The following is a 17,382-nucleotide window of genomic DNA, read 5'->3' as shown; positions in this document are numbered from 1 at the left end:
AGCCTGCATTAGTAGCTGTCTTAATTCATCGTGTTACTTATCTGACTACTATTTCTTCTAGTAGTGCTTCTGAGACTTTAATGTGCACACAAATCACCTGGGAATCTTATTAAAATTCAGCATCTGAGTTAGCAAGGTAGGGCTTGAGCTTCTGATTTCTAACAAGCTTCCAGAATTCTGGTGTTACTGGTTTACTACCTCACATGGTAGGCAAGATTTAGAGTGTGGCTGAGCCCCAGTGAAATATATTATTGGTTATAAACTACTTCTTATATTTTAGTAAGGGTATTACTTTCTTTAAAATGTCAATGTAAGTTTATTATTACAAATTTCACTTTAGTACAATATTGGGAATGTTGCAAAATATTTCTATAAAAATGGGATAAAGGGTCAAGAAGCACTGCCCTAGACCTAAGTAAACACATACAAGAACATTCCCTACAATACTGCTTAATAAGCAAACAATTAGAAACAACTACAATGACCAACAGAAACCTAATATAGTCACATAATGGAACACATATCATATTGCAGTAAAAATAAAGAAACTAGGAACTACCTGAATAAACACAGATAAACCTTGGCAAGTTGAGTGAAGAAAGCAAGCTACAGATACAAACATCAAATTTAAATAGTCTTAAAACAATCAAAGGAAAACTATATAATGTTCATGTATATAAAGGTATGCAGTAAAATATAAACATGATGGATAGGAAGGATGTATGTCATTTTTTGGTTAATGGTGTAGAGTGGGGAAAAGGGAGTAGGATCTAACGAGGGGTATATATATAAAGTACTATGAGGAAGTTTCATTTTGTTTTGTAGTTTTATTTCTTCAAATTGGTAATGCGTGCATGAATATTCATTATATTGTATGTTGCCCATACTTGCATTGCTGTATTATTTCCCATTTCATCTGAATTGGCAAAAAACTGTTGGGACTAGACAGGTGTTTGGAAAACACTGCGCCAAAGCAAAGGATTTAGGAATAGATGTCAGAAAATCCAGCTTCAAGTCTCAATTCTGCTTCTTATAAACTGAGTAGCTTTAGGCAATTCAAATAATTAACTTCTCTGATCTTTAGTTCACCTGTAAAAAAATGATAAAACAGCTCTTGCCCCCTCCAACCCACAAGGCTGGGTTTCAGAGGCATATAGGGCAATATATGTGAGAAACTGGTAGAGGAGTAATTTTTGAGAACAGCAAATCTTGGCTATATTAGAAATAAAACCTACCAGTAAATAAATCAAGTTAATTCGTCACTTTTGTTTCTTGTCATCACTGATTCAAAAGATATAACACCAATCTTAACATGGAAGAAACTTTAGTTTATTAATTCCTAAATGGCATATAGATAGGTATTCTCCCCATTAAAACTATGTTTCTTTAAGCTAATTCTTCACGAAGAAATTGAAATTCGTAATACCAAAACAAAAAGAGGACTGCACTAAAAAGTACTCTTATATAACTAAAACAATCAATGTCACATAACCAGAGTAACTATTGGTTCTCATTGCCCTTTCTCTAAAGTGAGTAGGTGGCACATTTTACTAGCCCTGTATTACAGACGGAGAAACTGACTGAGCTGGGAGATAGCTTGCCTAGAGTTGTAGACCAATTCAGTGACAGAACTTGAAACAGATACTAATTGCCTAGTTCTGTGTCTATTAAGCTACCAAAAACATTATTTTGCCATGGTGTTTCATGGTAATTCTATTTGTCACAGAGAAACAGAAAATTCTTTGTCAGATGTCATTTCATACACATTTCAAAATGGGCAAAGATACTTAAGGAAATAACCACTTATCAACTACAGTACCATTCAGCGAGGGACAAAATTAAAACTGCCTAGGCCTGCTAAAAATCTAATCTCATCCTTCCCAATTAACTTTATTAACACTAGAGTAGGAGAAAAGAGAGGTCAAATTATGAGGAAGGGTGCTTTCCATTTTCTCCTGGATCTCAAATAATATTGCAATCATTGCATAACAGGGATTTTATACTTTTTATTAGCAGAAACATGACTATCTCCACTGTTCTTCTTTAAGAAACCCACCACACCGAGTTCCCAAATAAAAATTTACTAACAAGCAAAGAATTGGGCAGTCTCAAATTAGACAACTGTAATTATGATAATCATCAAAATGTTGGCAATGATTAGGTATTAGATGTCACCCAAATGAGTTTATGCTATAAACATATGAAGAGATAAATTTTTTATGGAGAAAAGTTCGTTTTAAGTCTCCCTGTTAATGTAAACAAATGTATCTTTTTACTCAGACTTATTAGTTTCAAATGCTGACACAAGATCGCTAAAGTTCTTTTTATTAATCAGAGCCTTTAAAAAAAATCAATGAATAATCTTGCGGATCAAGTATTATATATTACACAAAGTATTAAACAGTAATACCTTTTCTCCTAAACAGACAAAATTTAAAGGTCACCCTCTCTGTATTCCGTTATTCATCCTTTTGCTACCAAATCCACCTCACAGACTTAAAGCATCGTTTTAAAAAAATTGTGCCCCGACACGGGCAGAAATTTCACCATGGATCACCATGAACATTTTCTTTTTTTTTTTTTTTAAACAAGAAGCAGGGGTTAAGCTCTCTTTATAAAAGCCCTGCACGACAATACAATCTAACTTGATAGAACTTTCGTTTCAGGATTCAAAAAAAAAAAAAAAAAAAAATCCAAACATAAACTGATTTTTCCAATTCACAACTCAAAAACAGATAAGACTGAAGTTCAACCATCTAGAGAAAAGGAACCCTACCGGCCGACAGGATTACACAAATCACCAAGCTCCGGACAGACAGAATCTCAAATCGAGGCTGGCACACGAGGGCATTCAGGAGAAAGCTTTCAGGCACCGCGAATCTCACAGTGAGCCAGGGATGGGAATGTGAACCTGACCCCATCTTTCGGTCCACAGGGAGAAAAGCAAAGGAAGTGAAATGAGACCCTGATCGGCAAGGAGGACTCAAGACCTTTCCCAGTCCGTCTGTCCGTCCCTTCCCTGCCCCCAGACTCCCGCAGCCTCACCGACCCATAAGAACACTACGACCTCCCCCCTTCACAGAACCACTGGAGAATCCTCTCCAAAACGCAGACCCGATCGGGAGTGGCTTCCCCGCCTTTCCCCTGGAGTCGAGTGGGATCCCGGTCGCCAACAACAAAGACGTCTCCCGCTCCCCTCCCCCCGCCGGGCTCTTTCGGGTCCCTCCCGCGCTGCGGCTCCTGGCCTAGCGCCCCCTCCTCGAACTGCAGCGCCGCAGTCCGCGCGGCCCCACGCACCTGCACCTGAGGGGCCGCAGCCAAGGTGTGAGACAGAATGGGCCGGGAGAGAACCTCTGCCGATCCGCTGTCTTCCACAGGGCGCGATTCGTGCTGCCGCCACCGCCGGACTCTCCCGGCCTGCGGGCAGAGGGATGAGGGCTGCAGTCCCCAGCGCCGGAACGAAGAAGGACGGCAGCGCCCCAGAGGGCCGGTTCGCGCTCCCGAGTCTCGCCTCCCCGCGCCGGCTCTGCTGCTCCACACGGGCTCGCGTTCTGCTGACTAACGGCCCCGGCGCGAGGCGCTGGAGCTGCCGCCGCCGCCAGCTGCTCTCGGGCCTCAGGTCCCGAGCGGCCGTGGTCGCAGCCGCCGCCGCCGCCGCCGCCACCACCACCTCCCTTTCTGGCACTGCAGACACCACCCAGACCCAGCCAGGTCTTTCTTCTCTTTGATTCTCCTTCCTTTGCTCCTACTCAGCCTCCCAGCAACGGGTCTCGCTCTCGTGGCGGGAGGGAGGCTGGAAGGGAACCGAGGGGGCCAGCAAAGGACTCTTCAAGCCAGGAGGAGTTGGTCACTGACTGGAGGAAGGTGCCAAAGCTGACCCGGGCTCCAGCCTGCGAGCGGGCCAGGGGAGGGACGCAGCCCAGTTTAGCCCGACTTCCACCAATCACAAGCCTCCTAGCGGAGTCGGGCGCCGGGAGAGGCTGAACTGAGGCGGCAGGAGGCGGGGATTGCGGAAAAGAAGAGCCAATAGAAGTAAAATTTTCCCGCCCCTCCGCCTTGATGGACTGCCACGTTCGGACCAATGGGGGAATTCTCGCTTCGAAGAAAGCGGGATTTATACGCCGAGTGGGAAAGAGAAGTTGTGCGGCGGGGGAGGGGTCGAGGCTGGGCCGCAGGCAAAAGACTTGGTTGCTGAGAGATCGGAGAGCGTTCTTTGACCTCCGCGCGGAGTCACATGGGCTGACAGGGGCGGGGTCAGAAAGGCTGGATAAGGTCCTTCCGGGTCAGTGACAGAGGCGTCAGCTCCGTGAGGTAATTCCTTGCGTTTTGGTCTTTCTTCATCTTCCTTGTTTCAGCGCGTGTTGATTGTGGTTTCGGCGATGAGCTCGCAGAAAGGCAACGTGGCTCGTTCCAGGCCTCAGAGGCACCAGAATACGTTTAGTTTCAAAAATGACAAGTTTGATAAGAGTGTTCAGACCAAGGTAGGAACCTGCCTGTTGCACTAAATCTGACTCCAGGAAGGAATAGTTTAGTGGAGGGGAAAGAGGAAATGAGAGGAGTTGGCGAGGGTGAGTGTGGACCGCAGCCCGGAGTTAGTTTTGGCTGCAGTGCAGCCCTTTCTAAAATGATATTCCCACGCCCTTTGTTTGACCTGGATATGTTGTCTCATCGTAAATATATTTAGCGGTTAACACTTAACTAATTGCACAAAAAGTGAATGGGACCCTCATCAAACCAAAAATGCAGATGGGGAAATTGAGCGTTGAATGCTCCCATCTGGGCACGAGGATTATGGCACGAGTGTCTCTTTCAAATTTTGTGCGAAGTTTATGCAGCCATATTGGGGGACACCCCAAGCCCATAGGTTTGTAGGGGCGATGTGAAGGAGTAAGCGCTCGTAACCCCAGGGCCTGTCCTCACCAACAGAATGGCAGTATGTCTCTTCTGTAAGATTGTTTTGAGGAGCAAATTGTTTGATTCATGTAAAAGTGCCTGTTTTGCTTTTGATAAGTCATTTACTTCTTTAGCAGGATTTATGTAAACTGGTGGAAAATTCACAATATCTAGATAGCTAGAGATGTTGGGTTGCATACAACCACTATTTTGCTGTAGGTGTCTCCCCCTGCAACCTTTCCATAGCTCTATGAAGAGGAGATAACTGAAGACAAGATCATCTTGAGGGGCACGGTCAGTCACATCAGATAAACGTGATATTCACATAAACTGGAGTTAACATTTACTAGGGGTGTGGCTTAAGTGAGTTATTTAATATTTAATTTGTCTTGAGTCTTACTTTGGTCTACAATGAGAAACCTGGAAGGATTATTGTGAGGCTAAAATATGTGACATATATAAATGGTCTAGATCATAATAACTGTCCAACAATAATTAATTTCTCAACACTGAGAAATTAATGTTGAAAGCAAAGTAAACTTCATGGTAACCTGTTATCTCCATTTCCTTTTCTCTTTCTGTCTTCACTAACTACAAATACTTAAAGTTCCTGTGCAAAGCTCTGTGCTCAAGTGCATACAGTATTATAAAGAATTGACTGTCTTCAAGTAGCTTATGGTTTCCTGGGTGATTGGACAATAAGCAAACACAACGATATAATTATGAATTATGATAAATCCTGATGAGGGTGAAGACAGTTCAGTAAAGAAGAGTAAGAGGGATATTTTCAATTAGGTGTTCAGGGGACCTCTTCTTTCCCTTACTTAGATTCAGATTCAGAAAGAAAACTGGAGCAACATTTGGGAAGACTCCCAAGTGTGTGCCTCTTATCAATAGGTAAACCAGAATAAAAAAATAAAATGAAAAAAAACCCCAAAAAACCAAAACTGTGCTGTTCCCAACAGATGTCTATCTGGTCCTGTATTCTTACTCTAAATTTTGGCACAGGCATTTAATTCTGATTGTTTTTCATCTTGTTGTTAATCTAACAGCCATGTCCTATCTCCCCAGTCTAGATATGTACTGTAGGGAATGGTCTCAGATTGGTTCAGGTAATCTCTGATCTGAGTAATTTTGTTGTGAGTAATGAAGTGTCAATCATGGGAATAAATGTTATTTCTTAATCAATGGGTTTCTATAATTAAGGGTTAAACCGGGGGATGGCCATTGAACACATCTGCAGTTGGGCAGATATAAAATCCACTGTGGTTTCAAAGTAACCATCTCTGGTACTCTAGATAGAGATCGTCTGGGACTGCCTTTGATTTTTTTCCTAATTGGGTCATGTTTTTTGATATATTTCACCAATGCTGTCTATTAAGTGGGTTTATGTTAAATGACTTGTTGCTAAATTAAACATGCCTTTTCAGTTGACAAGATGACTTACTCTCTGGCGTGGTGGGCCTCATGATATACAAAAGAGTGTTATACCAAATAAAATTCGTAGTGCTAGTGAATATTCACTATGGTGAATATTTTGAAGTATTGTATTTTCTATTATTCACCTCTTATATTCTCCCTTTCACATGAAATATGAGTAATTTCATCCATGCTTGGTATATTCCATATATCTACATTTTCAAGGTGCTTTCCCTTGAAGCCAGTAAATCGATTCTGCATGTTTCTTAATGTCGAGGCCTACTACAACATAGTTGTTTTTTCCTACTTCAATCATATATTTTAGACATTTCATTTTATGTATAATGAATGACAACTGGCATTAGTTTGTCTTACTTTGATCTCTGTTAAGGAATAATACTATTGTCACTGTTATGAAATTTTATAATTCTATTGTCAACCCTTATTTCTATATAAAGTTCAATAGTATACTGTTAGAAATAGAGTATTCTCAGAATTTTTCATCCAGGTAAATTAGGTCACCTGAGAGAAAGTCATAATTTATATTAACTCTCTCCAAAATGGGCCATTTTCCATTTAGAGAAACACTAGTAGGGAGTGGTGCAGTTAGACAAAGAACCTCAGGGCTGAAAGTTACAGGCTGCTGTGGTATTTGTTATTTTAAGCTGAAGGACTCTTCACACCTGCACAAGTGTTACTATGAGGTCACAGGCAGTAGTATGGAGAATCCTGTTTGTCCTCAGAACAACCCTGCTGCCCTCTCACTCCATCCTCAATTGTCCCTTCTCTTTTCCTCACCATTTACTTTTGTGAAAGGAAGAAATAAAATGAGAAGGGGATAAAGGAATAGCTAACATACCTAAGATTTCTTTCTGAGATTTTTCCTTCTCACTCTAGGCCAAATAGCACTTAAGTGTATTGAATGAATTAAATAAACATTTCTTTTCTGAACTTGTCTGATGTGTGCAAGGCCCTGAACATGAAGCTAATTCATTAGGATTCCTTAGTTGCTAACTTAAGCAGAAAGGGAATTTATTGGAAAGATACTGAGCTGCTTATAAAAGGTGTTGGTTGGTTTTTTAGTGTACAAGATTCCCAGGTTGGCCATAGGAAATTAATTACATCCTCATTTGACTGTACATATCCTACTTGATGCAATCAACCAAACTTTCAATGTCACCTCCCCTAACCCTTTCAGTTTCCTCCTGGGATTGGTAGTTTATTATCACCAAATAGAGACATAGTGTTGAAAATAATTTTTTTCACTTTCCTGTCCTACCTGACTGACTATTCCTCGGAAATCTGTTTCCCTGTAGCAGTCCTTAAGTAATGATGTTTGTTCACCCCACATCTTCAACCCCTCATTTAGAACCCTTTCTCCCGTTTGCTGCTTCAGTCCATTTCTTCCTTACTCAGAACCCTAGCTTTTCTGAAATACAGACTGTTATCCCCTCCAGATCTGTCCTTCTAGTTGTATCTCCTCATTAGTACCTAGCTCACTGCTTTTCCACAGTTCCTGTCATCATGCTTAGTAATTGCTACATCCACATGGATAATCCAACATCTGACCTCTCAGATGTCCCACATTGGAAATCTATTCCCATGATCATCCTTAAACTCGCTCATTGCTTATAACTGCTTCACTTAGGAACTTTAAAAAAATATTGACCACCATCTACTACCTGGTTTCCTTATTCCTCAAATAATTTTTTTTTTTAACTCCATTGGGTACTTCTGCCCATTAACCCATTCACTTTTCACTGTACCTCATTCATGCCCTTTTTTCCCTTCTTTATGTAGCTTGGAGTCCACGTTCCATTGATATAACTGTTCTTTTGCATATACCTCAGCTCCTTTATCTTTCTTTCTCTCTGGGGTACTTGCCTGACAGAACCTTGCTTAGATCCAGCTTTCTGTTATTCCACCATCACATCTACCAGATTACCTGTATCTGTACCCATATATGTTGCCTTTTTACTACAGTGGGTGAAATGCCTGTCTTTCTCTAAGACTAGTCCCTTTGAACACTGGAGCTCATCCCTTCTTGCCTGCCTAAGGGGCTTAAAGGCTTAAGGCTCCTCAGTTGTCCATGTTCTCTTGCATCATCTATCCCTCTCTCAGGCATTATTTCAGTTTCTTAAAAAACCCTCCTTAGATAGAACCCATAATCTTTTCTAGCGCCAACCTATTTCTTTCTTCCTCTTGAGAAAATCTCCTGGTTCTCCATATTTTTTTTTTAACCTACTGTTCTTTCTATCCCTATCCAAATAGTTTTTGTACCCACCATTTCACCAGACCGCTCTTGTCAAGGTTATTGATCTCTGTGTTCCAAATCCTTGGTTAATAATGCTCCGTTCTCATCTCAATTGCTCAGTAGCATTTGCCTCTCAGTTTCCAGAAATAATTTCTTCATTCAGCCCAGTTCATGGTTTTAAATGTCATTTTTATGCAGATACCTTCAAGATCTGAAACTCCAGGCCAACCTCTCCCCTGAGCTGCCGAGTTTTTGTCTCGACTTCTATGCTTGAATATCTAAAGGCATCTTAAGCTTTACATGGCAAAGAAAGAACTCTTCATTTTTCTCTCCAACCCTTCCTCCTCCACTCTTTCCCAAATCTGTAAACAACTCCAACATTTACCTAGCTCCTCAAACCAAAAACATAAGAATCACCCTTGACTCTTAGCCTTCGCTCACATTCTGTGTTGCAGTTTATCATCAAAACTGAGTTGTTACATTATTTTAATTTTAGTCCACCTTAGAATATGATTGTCATGAAGGAAAAGATTTTCTTAACATCCTCAATACCTAGATCAGGGATTGATACATAGGAGGTATTATATAAGTAATTGGTGACTGAATGAAGTAAATAAGTAATTACAACAGTGTGTTAAATGCTGTGATGAGGGGGGTTCGGGGAGTACCACAATAATTCAGGAATAAAGGGAGAAAAGGGGAATCATTGATGTAGTATCATCCTCAAGGAGGTAGTATAGCTTGGGGATGAAAGGTCAAGTTGAATCAGATGAATGGAATAAGGCAGAAGGAAGAATGGGTGCTGATGAGTTTGTAGTGGGTCAGGAAGTTGAAGGAATTTAATCTGAAACAACAAAATGAAAAGGATCAGGTGAAATTGTTACACTGGGGAATCTTCTGAAATCAAGGTGTCCCTTTCATTCATTTTTGAGGGAAGATTTTTGGACACATTGAAGGTTCCTCAGTAATGTTTGAGTGAATGAATAAAAGGTCCTCTTAAAAGAAAGAGAGAAGGGCAAAAAAGGCTAAGAGTCTGTGATTTTCCCCCCCCAAACAAGATTATAAACAGGTATTTATGCTTTTTTCCAAAATGAACATATAACATGTGGTGGCAAAAGCATAAGAATAAAAGCCTCTCGTAGGTAATAGACTCACTGGTTAGAAGACTGTTGTTGACTAAGACCTTTTTACCAAATAGGATAGACAAATGGATTAATCTCAAACTGAATTAAAATTCCAGTACTGTCAATTTATGCCATCATTCTTGTAAATGTAGTCTGTTTATTTTAGTTTTGGTCAGTTTACTTGGAAGAATAAAAATATTTTGAAGTATATGCATTGGGTGGGAAGAAAATTCTTTACCAGTGTTTGTCAGATTTAAGATGTGAATTTTTGGATTTTGAGCCAAAGGCATCAAGCTCTTGTTTAAGACAGTGGCAACATGGTGTGGTAGAAAGACACTGATCTTGAAATCAAAAGATTAGGCTGTATAATCATGGACAAATTTCTTAACCTGTCAGGGTTTTAGTAGGTTTAGCTGTATTGTGAAGGTTAAGTTCATGAAAATGCTTGGTACTTGGCATTAAGCATTCTACAAGTGCTAGCCAATTCCTTCATCTTACTCATCATGCTCCAATGCTACTCCCTCAGTTATGGCTTTCCTGATGAATCCCATTGGAATGTCTCTCTCCTTTCCTGTGGTGTTTATTGCCCCCACCACACATATGGTTCATGTCATATAAGTTCTCAGCATCTATGTCTCGGCTTCTTTTTCTTTCTTACACATATGCATACACAGATGCCATCTATCTCTTAGGAGACAGGGACTCAAGCATTTTTGAACTCCTCATGCAGTATAACATGCACCTGTAGTAGTAGTTCTGTCTTGTGGGATGGAGGAATGGAAATCAAGTAGCGCTTACTGCCATTGTATGATGGATTACTGGTCTGTGTTAATTCACCTGTCTTCATTGAGTCCCTAGTATGTACCAGTCATTGACAAAAGAAGAGTATGATATGAGTCCTTCGTTCAGGAATCTCAAACTAGTAACTACTTCAAAAAGTATAAAAAGGTAAATATGGAACATTTTCATTTAATAAACTTTTGTTGAAGTATAGCATACAAATATATAGAAAAGAGCAAAAATAATAGAGAGTTCAATGAATTTTCACAAAGTGAACACAGTCATGTAATAATACCCAGATCAACAGAATGTCACTGACCTCTCCTAGTCATTACCACTCTTCTCTTCAAATATAACCATTATCTTGATGAATATGAAGTATTTTAAAATAATCTTAAAGTCATAGCTTTTGGGGCCAAAGGTGAGAGAGACACAGGTTCCCAGATGACCAGCCTATCTTTTCGAAAATGATATTTATTAGTAGATATAGAAAAACATCCTGACGGATCATCTTACCTGTTTAAATATACAGCTTCATGTAATATTTCTTTGGACACAAACAAATTGTTGTGATTTGATTTCCCAGCAGTGATTAATTTGGTCCTGTGGTATTTTTGGCTTCTAAAAATGTCAAGAGTAGATTTGAATTTCCCCGTAGCTTTGAAGCTGATTATTTCAACCTTAGTCCTAGTTGTCTTCCAATTTATCTGCTTTTTCATGTGGTTGAGAGACATTTTTAGAACTTTATGGTAGACATTTTGTTAGATATTTTATCAAGTTTATTTAGTTGGAAAAGTTGAGTTTAAATTCTAAAGTTAATACAATTATTCAAATGGTCCATTTGGAAGTTGTATTTTTTTTCCCCCTTTGGCAGAGTAAATGTCATTAAAAGATTTCTTGTAGGTGATGGAACTGTGTATGTATAATAATTTTCAGTGATGGTCCATCAGCAGTAGAATTCTATGGTAACTTTATTATAATAATCAGATCTTGGTTTTGAAGGTCATTTGGTGTTGTAGGCCATTGACAATATGCACATGAAATACCAAATTAAGCTAGGGGTTATTTTAAATGCTTTATTGTTCTAGGAAGATTTGTATAGTACTCAATGCTCAGCCTTCTCTTATCACGTGGCTAACTTGTTTGTTTTGAAATTACTCATTTCACTGAAGTCATCAACTTGAGTAATATATTTGACATCATGTTGTGCATTTGTATATGTGAATGTTCTGTATGCCATCATTAGCCTGTATCATAAGACATTACAGTAATGTGATGTCATGTTTCCTGCAGACTTGAATGCTTGTAGGACATGATGCTAGATCTAGTTTTTAATAAAGTTAAGATAGTCATGTGGGATAAATTATCATCTATATAAAATAATATTATGATTACTTTTACATATGTGATGCTGTTGCTTTAATTTAAACTCTATTATTGAACTATGGGCAATTTTTTGACCCTTATAGGATGACTTCAAGGTCAGCTGTTCCCTAGTATATTTCAATTAAAAATTCCCTGGGTTACTGTGACAGTTAACTCTAATCTCAAGGCTTCCCTAGGGACATCTTTATTCAGGCCTTCATTTTTGCTATCTAGTAAGAAAAGTAAGTCAGATTTTACTAAGGCTTCTAATTCAAAACGGCTGACATTTATCTTTCTGTTTTCCCCAAATTTCAGTGAAATGATAGAAGAAAAAATAAAATTACAATTATTAGAAAACTGAAAAAGAAAAGAACGTTAAGGAAATGTAAGGCATAAAATAGGGTTAGATTGACACCGCTGAACAGTTTATGAATCTGTAATACAATATAGATGGAAGTCATAGATGATGCCAGAATTAATAAGGTCTGTACCAATCCTTTGCATTAAGTGGCTTTCTCTAACAGTTGCCCTCAAGATAAAGTAAGCAGAACTCTCTAAAGTGGGGAAATGCCATGAACGACAAAGGCAGAACAATATTGCTGATCATTTTTGGTCTCAGAGCTTAACAAAGAACCTCTTACACTTGGAAGAACATGCTTCTCATGCCTGCAAAGCAAAAGCTATCAAGCTGTTAACTTTGATCCTATCATCCAGAGCCAGGGATTATATCTGAATTCATTTCCAGAGCAATAGCGAATCTCAATTCTGCTTTAGTCATTCCTTCTATTTTTGATATTACTTATTCTATACCAGTACTAACTAGAAGAACTTTCTGTGATGAAGGATATATTCTATATCAGTGCTACCCACTATGGTAGCTGCTACCACATGTACCAGCTGAGCATTTGAAATGTGGCCCGTGCAACTAAAGAACTGAATTTTAATTTTATTATTTCAATTTAAATATGCACATGTGGATAATGGCTACCATATTAGATAGTGCAGATCTAGGCTCTCATTTATAAATATCAGCAGACTACTAAGAAGCACTAAAGTCTTTATGAAAACCAAAACCATGAGATGTACAACTGGAAACCCTACCTCCCATGCCCATTTAATGGAGGTAATATAAGTCACAGAAGAGAATTTGAAAAAAGTGTAATTGGTATCCATCCTTAGTGATTCAAAAAGCTCTCCGTATCCATAAAACAAGGATAGATTGCTGTTAAAAAAAAGTCTGTGACATTTCTTAAAATCTACAACTGTGGTTATAGAAATGTAAAGTAAACATCTGAATAGGATGGCTGAATAGCAGTATGGACAAAAGTAAAGACTACCTTAGGAATTTGGGAGCTCAAGCCAATGGATGAGTCTAAAACCTAGTCTTAACAGGCCAAAGGGATAACAATGATGAAATGAAATTTGAGTTATGGAAGACTGAGCTAGGAAAGTCTAAAGGAGATCCAGAAGGCAAGGAAGGTGAGGAGAAATGATAGAAAGTAAAGAAAGCCCAAATTTTACAAAGTTGCAGGAAATCTCAGGCCTTCATATAGAAGGGTTCTAGACAGATGGTGAATGTTTTAAACTCCAATGATCAGAAATCCGTAACATTCCAGAGAGGGAAAAAAGAGATTAGCCATAAAGCAGCTATAATCGTGTAGGCATCAGACTTCTCATCTACAGCTTGTAGAAAATAGGGCAAGGTCTGCAAAGTGCTGTAAAGGAAGTATTTTTAATTTAGATGGATTTTTGTTTTGCTTTTTTTAGAGCTAAGCTGTGGCTCACATATCAGGGCAAAAGAATCATCCAGACTAAAAGTTTGTCCAAAAAGTCTGTATATATTTAGGGACGTACTCCTGAATATAAGAAGATTACGTGGTAAAAGAAACAGTGGCAAACCTAGAACCTAGTAAAGCTGAGTTAATGTTAAATAGTCGTTGACAATATGGCAGTAAAAGTTAATGCTGTTATTATATGTGAATCAAAATAGAAGAGGTAAATTTTTTGGAAGACAGAATCTAGAGCCATAGTTCCACAGTTCAACCAAATCTGGGAATTAAAAATAAAAGCAAGCAAAAGGTCTTGTTTGGGTGGTGGAGAAACTATAGAAAATAAAAAATCAGTATCAGCATCAAAGTTTTAAAGTCTGCATGCCTTTTATTTGCTCGGTATCTGTGGTAGGCATACAGCGATGAAAGTAAGACCTCGTTCTGTTATAGTCTAGCTGGGGAGAGAAGACCAATGTATAAGAAACAATAAGGGCAAATTAGTAAATTTACCAAGATCTTCTTACAATTAAAAAAGGCTTTTGATTTAAAATAGCTGAATTAAGGGTTTGAAATGTATTTTTAGTTCAGTAAAGTAAAAAAATTGAACTGCGATATTATTCATATAATCTAGCATTAGAAACAGGATTTCTCTCTCTAGAGGCAGTGATCCAAATCATCTTATTCTCTCTTCACTATCAAGTCATACACATTTCAGGAAAGGCCGAAACACAGCGGCCTGTGTGAATATCTGTACATAATCTCTCCTGCTTCTGTTTGTGGATGAACCTATTTCTAGTTTTAGTATGTGATTAGAAGAGGTACAGGAAAGCATGAAGGAAGATGAGTTGCTGTTGTTTTAAATTAAGCTAGTGTATCACTTGTGTAGCAATGGTCTTTGAAAACATAAAATGCCTTTCCCATTCTGAGACACCTTTGCGAATTAACCATAATTAATAGAGATGCTAGATCCATGACTCCCTCGCTTTGTGCCCCTTGGTTAGGGCTGAAGGAAACTATAGGTTTTGAATCAGCTTGGACCTGTGCTGACTCCCCTTCAGCCCAAGTCCTTCTGAAAACCCAGTTTGAGAAAGCCCAGTTTGAAAAAAAAAATCTCTTATTTTGAACACCATTTTGACTAACAGATACTGCTTGCCCTCCAAGTTGACTCAATGCCCATTACTTTTGTCTCCCCAACTAGGTTTTAAGCACCGTGCTTCATACGCTGGGCAGGGACTCTGCATCATACATCCTCAGAATGCTTGCAATGCCTGGGGGAGTGTGAGTACATAGTAACTCACACTTTTTCAAATTGTTCCTATAGACAGAAGAGCGATAGCCATGATACATGCTGTATTTAATTCTCATCCCTGACACATTTGATAGTTTGACATGTTGGAACGAGTCTTAAGCTTGGAGTCGGGGCACCACCACAAGTAGACCCTTCAGACCCCTGCTGTGGTTGCTGAGCCACTTTCTCTAGCACCATGAGTGAGTTGTATCAACTCTATAAATCAGAATAAAAGTAAACAACAATACAACTTCCTTCCACATGGGTGATGTGAGAATAAAATTAGAAGCATTATAGGACAAATTCAGATTTTGAAAAAAATCTGTAGAAATAAAATGTAGTAGTATTTTGTTACAGGTGATTTGCATTTGTCATTCAGAATATACCTTAATTTTATCCCTTTTTATGTTCTTGTCATCCAAAAAACATCTGTGTTTTCCTTTTAAGAAAATTCTCTGAACTGAAGTTAAGGAAGTCACATGTGAATACTGAACTCTAAATGAGTCATGGCACAAGCCTAATGTTTTCCTGATGTGACTTGACTCCTGAATCAGTTGTCAGCATCAACAGGTTATTCTTGACATATTAATATGACCAAAACAAGGCCATACTTGAAGAAGTTAAATAGCTTCAGTATCATAATTATTCTTATACTCATATACCTGCCTCCAAGCAAATGACTTACGATGTTGACTTATTTTAAAAAGATAAAATCATTTGCTTTGTGGCCATTACCAATTATTATGGTTGAAAGAGGTAAATCCATAAATTCCTAAAATATGCTATTAGGAGGAAATGAACATTCTCCTTTTTTTTTTTTAACCTTGTTAAACAATGGTCAGTCAGTAGTTTGTCTCTTTTAAGATCACTCACTTGGGGCATACCATACCGGTTGGACAAGATCTCAAAATGTGACTAACTTCTAATGAGTGCTTATAAAAACATGTGTGTTGCCTCATGACACTACGCAATTGCTGCTTGAGCTTTTCACATTCCAGCTGAATTGTATGTAGTTAGCACACGAGGCTCACCAATTAGTTACTACTTATTGTCTAGGTCTCAGTGTATTGAAAGTCTGTGAAGAACATAACAGAAAAGTAAATCCTCTTTTAGAACATTACTTAACACAGATAATTTTTCTTTCCTAAATGAAATTTTCTAACTCTGGAATTTTGTCTTGTGCTTTTTAAACAAATAGTGTCATAATACTGCAAGGTTGCTTGAGGAACAAGCCAGCAGGTTTGGCCCTATTTGCAAAACAATTAATATACAAGTGTTAGAATTTGAGTCAAAACACAGTACAAATTGAAATGTGTACTTTGCAAAATAGCGTGCTTTTCTCTTTCTTTCAATATTTAGAAAACCTTGAAAGCTATAGGGAAACACTTTCTACTTGTAACTTTAATAGAACGCCCTAAACTAAAAGGCATCTTTTTATGGGTTCTGCCTCTGCTCCTGATTAATTGTGTGACCTCAAGCAAATCTCTTAATTCTCTAAGCCTCGAGTTTCTCATCTGCAAAATGAAGATAATTATGCCTGCCCCCAGCAGCAGGAATGTTCTAAGAATAGCAGCAGGAAGAATTTTTATAAAGGTTTGTGTATGTGGTTTGTAGATTTATGATAGCAGTCTTTTGTCTAAAAATTATTTAGTTTGTTTTATTTTTATAATGAAAACCAAAAAAGATTTTGTAATAAACCATGTAAACAACTAACTCTTTCCTAAGCATGCTTTTGTCTAGACACCTGGCCAAAGTACAGACATGTCCCATGTATGTGAAATGACTCAAGGACGTGAGTAAGCAAAAGAACATTGACCAGGAACTGTCAGCAACCAAGCAGAGAGTTAAATGACAAGTATAGTAGAAGATCTCTTGAGAATATAGAAACACATCATTTCGCTCTGTCTCCTTTAGTTTTGACACAGACTTCTTCTTTTGGGAGAGAATGTATCAGGATCTGTCTTCCCTGTCCTTCCCCACTCCTGTTAATTAATATACACTATTTTCTGTATTTGGGGATAAGAGTAACATGGGAACGTGAATAGAGGCAGAAGCAAAGGTTGAGAATCACTCATCTAGCGATTACCCACATTTCCCAGTGTGTTCCTAATTTTAGATTCCCTGATTGAGATTTGGTCTGACATTTGATCTCATAACTAAGGCAGGGTTAAAACATAGGGAAGCGCAAAGAAGAAATAACTTCCGAGCTTTCAATGTGTTTAGATTCGGCTGAAATTCCAGGAATGGGAATGAAGACCAGAAACTGCTGATAATAAATTCCATTTTCCTTTGACCACGAGGAAGTGAGAGTAGCAAACAGATGGTTTCTATACAGCGCCATACCAGTGTGAACCATGTCTAAATTAAGGGACTTTAGACATACAGAGTTTGAAAATCTAGGATAAATTACATTTTGGGGTGATGTTTCTTAATATAAAATTTTGGAAAACCTTCTTAAATTAGCATGCAAATAGTCTAGTTGTAACACTA

The 17,382-nt window shown here is 38.5% G+C and overlaps 1 protein-coding gene across 2 annotated transcripts in view; it reads left to right on the top strand.

Annotated features, from left to right (window-relative positions):
* Window positions 1-4,317: 4,317 nt before the first annotated feature.
* Window positions 4,318-17,382, top strand: part of C16H9orf85 (chromosome 16 C9orf85 homolog) — a 46,491-nt gene continuing 33,426 nt past the window's right edge. For both annotated transcript variants that reach the window (XM_019736676.3, XM_088793224.1), the window contains exon 1: window positions 4,318-4,481. In XM_019736676.3, the coding sequence (XP_019592235.3) occupies window positions 4,380-4,481 (102 nt within the window). In that variant the 5' untranslated portion in view covers window positions 4,318-4,379. The remainder of the gene's footprint in view (window positions 4,482-17,382) is intronic.

Source organism: Rhinolophus sinicus, chromosome 16, assembly GCF_057876585.1.
Source record: "Rhinolophus sinicus isolate RSI-liver-muscle chromosome 16, RSI-T2T, whole genome shotgun sequence".
Lineage (NCBI taxonomy): Eukaryota > Metazoa > Chordata > Mammalia > Chiroptera > Rhinolophidae > Rhinolophus > Rhinolophus sinicus.
This window is presented reverse-complemented; position numbering and strand designations above follow the sequence as displayed.